Genomic DNA, 10,000 nt, shown 5'->3' on the forward strand with positions numbered 1-10,000 from the left:
GGAGGGAAGGGAAGGGGGGGGGAAGAGAAGAGGGAGAATGAGGAGGGGTGTGGGGAGGGGAAGGAAGGGGAGGGAAGGGGAAGGAGAGGGAAGAGAAGGGAAGGAGGAGGGAAGGGAAGAGGTTGGGAAGGGGGGGAAGAGAAGAGGGAGAATGAGAAGGGGTGTGGGGAGGGGAAGGAAGGGGAGGGAAGAGAAGAAGGAGTGAGGAGGCAGAAGGATGTGAAACGTGGAAGAGAAAACAAAATTGATAAGGAATAAAATTAAAGAATAAGAAATAAATAAGAACTAAAAAACTGGAATAAAAAGAAACCCAATATATCCTTTGTGAAACTGAAAAGTAAGAGAGAAATAAAGAAAAAAAATACTTCACTACACAATATTTCAGCCCCAAACATAATCGATGATGCCGATAAATATTTAAAAATATAATAATATTTTAAAAATTTAAAAATAGTACAGTAGTAATTAAAACGTAAAAACGGACAGTAATAATAATAATGATAATATCAATAATAATAATAATAATACTAATATAAACACAACAACAACAATAATAATAATATTAATAATGATAATAATAATAGCAATAGAAATAATAATAATGATAGTAATATTAATAACAGTAACAATAATACTAAGAATAACAATAATACTAATACTACTAATAACAACAAGACAATAATAATAATAATAGAATAATAATATTACCAATAACAACATCAACAATAATAATATTACCAATAACAACATCAACAATAATAAAATACTACTACTAATCACAACAACAATAAAATACTACTACTAATACCAACAAAAACAAAAACAACAACAGCATCGCCCCAGGACCAAAGGGCCCCCCCAACTGCGAGAAGTTTAGCCCGTTGAGAGGGACGCACTGTTCCTCCACCTTCTCCACCGCCCCCGTCTGCTTCGTGAGTCGCTCCGCCTCCTGCGCCAGGTACAGGTCAAGCACAGGCACTCCTCGGCTCCGGATGTCACTCTCCGTCAGGGAGTTGACCATCAGCATCACCCACACGGGGCGCTTCCTCTCCCAGTTGCCTGTAAGGGAAGGGAGGGAGATGTTAGGATGATAGCTTGGTGGTTTTTTGGTGTGCGTGTTTTTTGTTTTTCTTTTGTCTCTATATATCTCTGTCTCTGTCTGTCTGTCTGTCTGTTTCTTTCTTTCTTTCTCTCTTTCTTTCTTTCTTACTTTCTTTCTCTCTCTCTCTCTCTTCTCTCTCTCTCTCTCTCTCTCTCTCTCTCTCTCTCTCTCTCTCTCGCTCTCTCGCTCTCTCCCTCCCTCCCTCCCTCCCTCCCTCCCTCCCTCCCTCCCTTCCTCCCTTCCTCCTTCCTTCCTTCCTTCCTTCCTTCCTTCCTCCCTCCCTCCCTCCCTCCCTCCCTCCCTCCCTCCCTCCCTCCCTCCCTCCCTCCCTCCCTCCCTCCTTCCTTCCTTCCCTCCCTCCCCCTCTCCCCCTCCCCCCCCTCCCCCTCCTCCCTCTCCCTCTCCCTCTGTAACATCTTAAAATAAGATGTTACAGTTACAGTGGTATAAAGTGCTGATTGAAGGCGACAGAGAAATTAGTCTATACGTTATAACAATACACACTACATTAAACATTCATTCGACGGAGATTAAGATAAATAAAAGGATCCCCGCAGACAGAAATTAAAACTTTCATTCAACCGAGTTTATTGCACGAATCATAAAATATAAACAACCATAACAGGCTTTTTAACTAGCATAATTAGCCGTCGCAAATCATTCCATCATCATAAACGTTCCTTAATTAACATGGCGTGCTTGGGACATCAATCAAAGACCTAGAAAACACGCAAAATTATATAAATAAACAAATGAAAGAAGAAATAAACACCGAACCTTAAATTTCAACTTAAATTGATTCGATGTCGAATGCAAGTCTGAAGGACGCATTACGTAAGCTTTTTTTCTGCGATCGTTACGTGTGCTTGAGTGAGTGAGTGCGCTTTACGGGTAAAAAGAGTGAAAGAGTGAAGGGATTAATGAATAAATTGGGGAAGAAGGGTGAAAAAAAGAGAGGCTGGAGTTCTGTATATACAATAAGTTTTTCATGTTTTCCATCCTTTCTTCTGTCCACTTTCTCTCTCTCTCTCTCTCTCTCTCTCTCTCTCTCTCTCTCTCTCTCTCTCTCTCTCTCTCTCTCTCTCTCTCTCTCTCTCTCTCTCTGCTAACTCTGGTCACAAAAAAGCATAACTCTCTGACACCAGATCAAAAGGCCACTTTGCACCCAGCCAACTGAAGCGTAAAAACTGCAGTTGTAATCTGTTTTGCACATACACATACACACTTACAGACTCCCTCCCCCCTCTCTGTCTCTTCTCTCTCTCCCCTTTCTCTTTCTCTCTCTTTCTCTTTCTCTTTCTCTTTCTCTCTCTCTCTCTCTCTCTCTCTCACTCACAGACACACACACACACACACACACACACACACACACATACACACACACACACACACACACACACACACATACACACAAACACATACACACAAACACACACATACACGCCGACTGGCCTGCAACAACGGCGTCTCAAGGAGCCCTGTGACATATCTTAATGGCCGACTTAATTGATTTCACCTCATCGCTTCACGCTATCTCTCTCTTTTCCCCTCTATTCCTCTTCCTTTCTTCTCCCTTCTTCTCTCCTCCTCTCCATCCTCCCTCCCCCTTCACCCCCTACCTTCCCTCCATCCTCTCTTCTCCCTCACCCGCCTTCCCCCACTTTCTTTCCCTCCTTCCTTCCTCCTCTCTCTCTTCTATTTTCGATCTTCCATCTTCCTCCTCCCTCTCCCTTCACCCCTTCCTCCTCCCTCTCCATTCTCCCTTCACCCACCTTCCCTCTACATCTCTCCTCCTTTTCCTCCTCCTCCCCTTCCCTTTATCTTCCCATCCACAGCTCCCCCCCCCCTTTTTCCTCCTCCTCCTCTTCCTCCTCCTCCCTCCTACACCTTTCCTACCATCTCCCCCTCCTTTTCCTCCTCCCTCCCCTTCCTCTTCCTCCCCCCATCCTACCCCTACACCTTCATCCTTCCCCTACACCTTCCCTCTACATCTCCCCTCTTTTCCTCCCCCTCCTTCTCCTCCCTCCCTCCTCCTACATCTCCCTCCTTTTCATCCTCCTCCCTCCTCTCCTTCCCACCTTCTCCTACACCTTCATCTCCCCATCTCCCTCTCCTTTCTCCCTCCCCTTCTCCCCCTCCTCCTACACCTTCATCCCCTTCCTCCTCACCTTCTCCCTCCCCCTCCTCCTACACCTTCATCCCCCCATCTCCCACCCCTTCATCCTCCTCCTCCTCCTCCCCTTCCTCCTCCTTCCCCTCCTCCTACACCTTCATCCTCCCCTCCTCCCTCCCCTTCATCCTCCCCCCCTCCCCTCCTCCTACACCTTCATCCCCCCATCTCCCTCCCCTCCTCCCCCTCCTCCTCCCCTTCCTCCTCCTTCCCCTCCTCCTACACCTTCCTCCCCCCCCATCTCCCTCCCCCTCCTCCTCCCCTCCTCCTACACCTTCATCCTCGAAGGATTTGATTAAGTGGTTCTCAATAGCTTCACTTTGAGCTACGGAATGGACGGCGAGATAGCTCCGCTAACAAGATGCACGCCGATAACGCCCTTGTGGACTGGTGCTCGAAGGGCGGAGCGGTTATCGGTCAAACAAACTTGAGGTATTGGGTGTTCTGAAGCGGCGTTGTGTGTGTGTGTGTGTGTGTGTGTCTGTATATATGTATGATGTGTGTGTGTGTATGTGTGTGTGTGTGTGTGTGTGTGTGTGTGTGTGTGTGTGTGTGTGTGTGTGTGTGTGTGTGTGTGTGTGTGTGTGTGTGTGTGTGTGTGTGGAGAGACACAAGTTGGAGGTGGTTTGGTTTTGTAGAATAGAATCTTTGATCTTACTTAAACTATTTTCCTTTGTCCTTATATTTCAATACCATATACTATAACACCAAAGATTCACATCCAAAACAAAAAAGGAAATAATTTATCAAGAAAACGTTACGGTCACACTAAAAAAAAAAAAATTAAAAAAATTGGTATCCTAAACAGCAGCACAATTCGTGAATAAATAAATAAATAAATACAAGAAAATACAAAATCAGACTGAAATGTCCGACCATCTTTCACAACCTCACTATTTAAAATCGAAACCTTTTTTTTCATAATCGAACCGCAAGTTTAAATTCTCGCAAGGAAAGCAAGGAAAATAAAATGTCTATCTATAATGTATCCAGCTATCAAGCTCCCCATTTTTTTTCTTCAAAATCTTGACAGGAAATAGATAATAAAAGGAAGTCATCTATTATTAATGAAGTTCGCATAGAAAACGGGAAATGCGATCCTCGGTTATAAAGAAAACGGGAAAATGGCCGCCGAACCATATGGCATTCATTAAAACCGGTAATAAAAAAACACACAGACACACACATATAATCTCGAAATCGCGTGACGTATTTAAAATTCAGTGAAGTAGAAAAAAAAACAACTAAATGAGGTTATTTGGTTTGTTAAAATTGGCTGAGCGTGGGACTGGACACTTAATAGGCCTATGTAAGACGCCTGAGAGAGAGAGAGAGAAAAAAAAAAAAAAACAAGTGTCTTTCCTTGTTCTCTACGGACATTAATCAACACTAATGAGTCGGCTGATTGCCTATCATTATCTACGGCGAAGTTAATCAACAAAATCTACCCGTTATCAATCTAACCTGTCACTTTCTTATCCCCAAAATGGCTAACGAAATGAAAAGAAAGGTAGAGAATATCATTTTTTTTTTTTTTTTTTTTTTTTACTCAAATTGTCTCCATCCGTCAACCTTGTCACCTCTTTCCCATAATGTTAGCCAAGTAATCATGAAATCCATTTAATCCATCATTCTTTTCTCGTCCCTTTCTCTCCCCCCCCTCCCCCCTCCCCCCATTCCCTCCTCTCCTTTATTCTTTTCTCTATTTCTCTTCCCTTCCTTCTCTTTCACCCATCCCCTCTCCCCCTCTCCCTCTCCTTTATTCTTCTCCCGTTCCTCTTCCCTTCCTCATCCTTCACCCTCCTCCCCCCTTTCCCTTCCCCCCCCCCCCCCCACTCCCTTCCCTCCTTCAAGCCGAAACTTCCTGCCTCTCCTCCGCAGGCCACCGCCATTTCACAGGCCTCTCGGCAGGTGCTTTAATTCTTGATGGATCCGTTCGATGGCGCGTGTGTGCGGGTGGGTCACATAATCACCAGGTATGTTCACCAATTACCGCGTCACAGTGCGTCCAACCGTGATGGATGAGAACAGGCTCTACATCCCGACCGCTGCTACTCCCTCCCTCCCTCCCTCCCTCCCTCCCTCCCTCCCTCCCTCCCTCCCCCTCCCCTCCTCCCCCACCTACCCTCCTGCCATATTTGTGGTTTTCTACCAATCGGAGTGAGAATGGTCTGTGACGTCATGATAAGGAGGGATTTCCGCCAATCACGCTTCTTCTGGATACCAATGACGTCACGCATTTTCCACTAATCATATTGCGGTTTAAGTATGACGTCTCTCTTCCAGTCACAATTCGGAGTATATTTATGATGTCATGATAATATACCTTCTGACTAATCGGACTGCAGATTGCGCATGACACGGAGCGGTTCAACATGACATTACGATAATATATCACTTTAATTTCCGAGAAAACACAAGACTGCAGTTATCTGTAATTATGCAGATACATCCTCATCACGCTCGCCAGCCTCTGACCCGCCTTTTTTCTCAGATTATTCGAAATAACGTGAGATTCTATTTCTGCTTTTGTATTTTTACATCTAGCTGAGACCTTTTGATTTGTTTATCTGTGTACATGCGTCTATCTGTCTATCTGTGTATGTATTTATGTATGTATGTATGTATGTATGTATGTATGTATGTATGTATGTATGTATGTATGTATGATGTGTGTGTGTGTGTGTGTGTGTGTGTGTGTGTGTGTGTGTGTGTGTGTGTGTGTGTGTGTGTGTGTGTGTGTGTGTGTGCGTTCGTAAGAGTAGGTGCGTATGTGCATGATATACGATAATATATCATGATTATATGATATATCATGTACCCGTCCATGTGTATCACACAAAATACACCACTTACACAACCTGTAACTTTATACTTACAAACAAGCAAGCAACCTACCCCCTACCCCCCCACTCAAAAAAAAAAAAAAAAAAAAAAATCCTCAAAGCATGTGTTCGTAGCCTCGCGCGCCCCCCAGCCAGCGCACGCCCTCGCCCTCGTCCCTCGCTCGCGCCCACCTGGGGAAGCTCGCCTTGCGGAATGCAGCGGCAAAAACTCGCCTTAATAACTCCTCGAGTGACCTTCGGGCCTGCAGTTTACGAGGCCTTGGAACGAATGTCATCGCGACTGGCATTAACGGCGGTGGTAAGGGCCCGCCGTCATGCACGGGAGGCCACACATGGGCACAGGGCGACACGCACATAAACGCATGGATACACAAGCGCAAGTACACGCACACGCACACACACACACACACACACACTCACACACACACACACACACACACATGCAGACACACACACACACACACACATACGCACACAAACACACACACACACACACACACACACACACACACACACACACACAACACACATCCACACACAGACACACACACTCACACACACACACACACACACACACACACACACACACACACACACACACACACACACACACACACACACACACACACACACACACACACACACACACGCACACACACACACACACACACACACACACACACACACACACACACACACACACACACACACACACACACACACACACACACACTCAAGCTGGTGCATGCAAACATACATATATTCACATATGTACATGTACTCACACGTACAAACCGAGACACACACATTTACATACGCACACCAATAAAAAATCAAATAAGAATCAAACAAGTATCATCAATAAAAACAAAGAAATAAAACAAGACATAACAACATAGCAATACAAATAATCAAAGAAAAAGGTCACATAATCGAAATAACATTCCACTCCACGCATATAATATTTTCCTTGTTCGCGAACCTGACATGTAACAAAAAAAAAAAAAAAGAAGAAAAAAAAATGACGAGGTTGTGTAGAAACGAGAGGCGAAAAAGAGTGAGATTCGGTAAATGCAAAAGAGATAAAAAAAATATACAGTAATTTATCTTCTATCGACAGGTTACGTCTCTTCAAATATATGCAGAAAATTACATGAAATAATAAATAATAAAAAACACAGAGCCACAGCAGGAGGGACACACACACACACACACACACACACACACGCACACGCTTTCTCCTTTTCTCTCTCTCTCTTTGCTCTCCTCTCTCTCTCTCTCTCTCTCTGCTCTCTCTCTCTCCTATCTCTCTCTTCTCTCTCTCTCTCTCTCTTTTCCCAGGAGAAGAGAGGAGAGAGGGAGGGAGAAGGGGAAGAGAGGGGGGGGGGGAGAAGAGGGAAAGAAGAAAAGAAGAAAGAGGAGGAGAGGAGAGAAAAAGGGAGGGAGAGAAGAGAGGGGGGGGAGGGGGGGAGAAGGGATGAGGGAAGAAGAGAGAGGGAAAATAAAGGGGAGAGAGAGGGGGAGAGAGAGAAGGAGAGAGAGGAGGAGAGAAGAGAGGGAGGAGAAAAAGGGGGGGAAAGGGAGGAAGGGGGAGAAGGAAGGAGAGAGAGAGAGAGAGAGAGAGAGAGGGAAACAAACGAAAGAGGGGGAAGAAAACGGGGGAAAAAAGGGAGAAAAAAAGGGGAAAAGAAAAAAAAAAAAAACATTACAACCATACCCAAACCCTTCCTCCTTCTCCCCCCAAATCAGAACCCCAACTCCCCCCCCCAACCTCCACAACACCACAACCGCCACCCTCTTCTTTCCCCTCCGCCCTCCGCCCCTCCGCCCCTACCCCCGCGCCCACTGAAACCTCCACGCAACCCCGCCCTATAAACCCCCGCCATTAGTGCCTTCCCCTCACGCCACGTCAACGAGGGGAAAATGACTTCCTTCTCCACGTCAACTCATGTCACGGATTAACCATCTCTGTATTGTTATCTCCCAACCCTTCCCTGCACGGTAAGGCTGCGGGGGGTTGCGTCACAACTCACGAACATGTCGGTTGTTTGTGAGGGAGGGAAGGAGGGAGGGAGGAAAGGGAAAGAAGGAGGAAGGGAGGGGGGGGGGGGAGAAGGAGGGGGAGGGAGGGGGGGAGGGAAGAGGGTGAAAAGGGGAGAGGGAGGGGAGGGGGGGGGGAGGGGGAGGGAGGGAGGGGGGGGAGGGGGAGGAAGGAAGGTGGGGTAAGGGGGGGGGGAGGAAGGGAGCTGAGGGGAGAGGGGGGGGGGACGGGAAAGAAGGGAACTGAGGAAAGGAGGGATGGAGGGAGGGAGGGAAGGAGGGAAGGAGGAAAGGGGGAAAGGAGGAAGGGAAGGAGGGAAAGAGGGAGGGAATTAAAAAGGGTGGGAAGGAAAGATGGAAGGAGGAAGAGAGGAAGGGAGGGAGGGAGGGTGGGAGGTAGCGAGGAAGGGAATGAAAAGAGGGAGCGAGGAAGGGAGGAAAGGAGTGTAGGAGTAAGGAAGCATGAGACGGGTGAAGGAAAGAGAACGAGTGAGAGAAAGCGGTGGAGAGAGAGGGAGGGGAGAGGAAGGGAATGAGAAGGGAGAGGACGGAGAGAGGGAAGGAAAACAGAAAAAAAAAACAAATAAGGGAACAAGAACAACAACAGCCCCCCCCCCCCCCTTCCCTCACCACCCCTCCCACCTCCATCCATTCCCCCCTATCCACACCCACACTTCCTCCCCCCCCACCCCCACCCCTACACCCCTCCACCAACCCCTATTCCTACCTCCACCTTCCTGGCACTAGATGGCACCCAGTTTTAATAGCAAGGTATCGATCAGTGTCACTGTGAACGAAGCTTTTAAGCCCCTCACTCTTTATGCAAAACCCAACAGCGTGTAATGGCGTGTCACTCCCATAATTGATCGTCTGACATAATGAGAATATGCTTACTTTGATTAATTGCTAAGATTTAATGATGTCGTGGAATGTCATGAAGATAGCACAGGCAATTGTGTTCACATTTTTGTTTTGGTTTCTTTCAATTTGACGGAAACTTATATATGTATATACTCTCAAGTAAGGAAGTAAAAATGATAGTGAGGATAATGATAATAATAAAAGATATACTGATGATAGTTCACAGTGTAATAATAATATTTTTGATAATAATAATAATAATAATAATAATAATAATAATAATAATAAACAATAATAATGTGAATAATAATAATAAAATTTAGCAATAATAACGATAATAATAATAATAATAATAATAATAATTCGCAACTAATACTAAAACTACTAGTAGAAATAATTACAATAAATAGAAAATAAATACCAAATCCTGAATCTTAATCAAGTGGCAATTAATATAATTTTCTATACAATTATTCATCCACGTAAGGGGCAACTTCCTCCTATTAATAAAACAACATAAATAATTGTCTACGCGAGGAATATGACAATAGATTCATCATCTCTATCTTAAAATTCACTCTGAACGATGAAGAAGCACATTTTACAAGCACTTGTAATAAAGTGAGAAAACGAACAAATAACAAAAGAAAAGAAAAATGATGAAAAAAAAGATATAGTAACCTACCAGAAATACAAGCAATATAAAACGACATATGAAGACATTTCTCCCTTTTGAGAAGAGGGGGGGAGCTTCATACAATTTACAATAAGCGAAAAGCTCTTTCAAAATAACAATGAAGCCCTTGGCAGTAAACGAGACAATAAATACCACAATAACAATAGCGGAGTCGACAACACGAGGGCCCAGAAAGGGATACGATCCTCCTCGGCCGCAAAGCAAGGAGATTCAAGATGGCGGGGGAGCTTGTCTAAACAAATGAGCATCAGATCATAGCGCTTAATTAAAGCGTTTAATTGGTA

General features: G+C 45.0%; 1 protein-coding gene across 2 annotated transcripts in view; it reads right to left on the bottom strand.

The window, feature by feature from the left end:
* Window positions 1-10,000, bottom strand: part of LOC125045441 (metalloprotease TIKI1-like) — a 157,932-nt gene that overhangs the window by 55,545 nt on the left and 92,387 nt on the right. For both annotated transcript variants that reach the window (XM_047642692.1, XM_047642691.1), the window contains exon 4: window positions 863-1,059. In XM_047642692.1, coding sequence (XP_047498648.1) covers window positions 863-1,059 — 197 coding nt within the window. The remainder of the gene's footprint in view (window positions 1-862; window positions 1,060-10,000) is intronic.

Source organism: Penaeus chinensis, chromosome 37, assembly GCF_019202785.1.
Source record: "Penaeus chinensis breed Huanghai No. 1 chromosome 37, ASM1920278v2, whole genome shotgun sequence".
Lineage (NCBI taxonomy): Eukaryota > Metazoa > Arthropoda > Malacostraca > Decapoda > Penaeidae > Penaeus > Penaeus chinensis.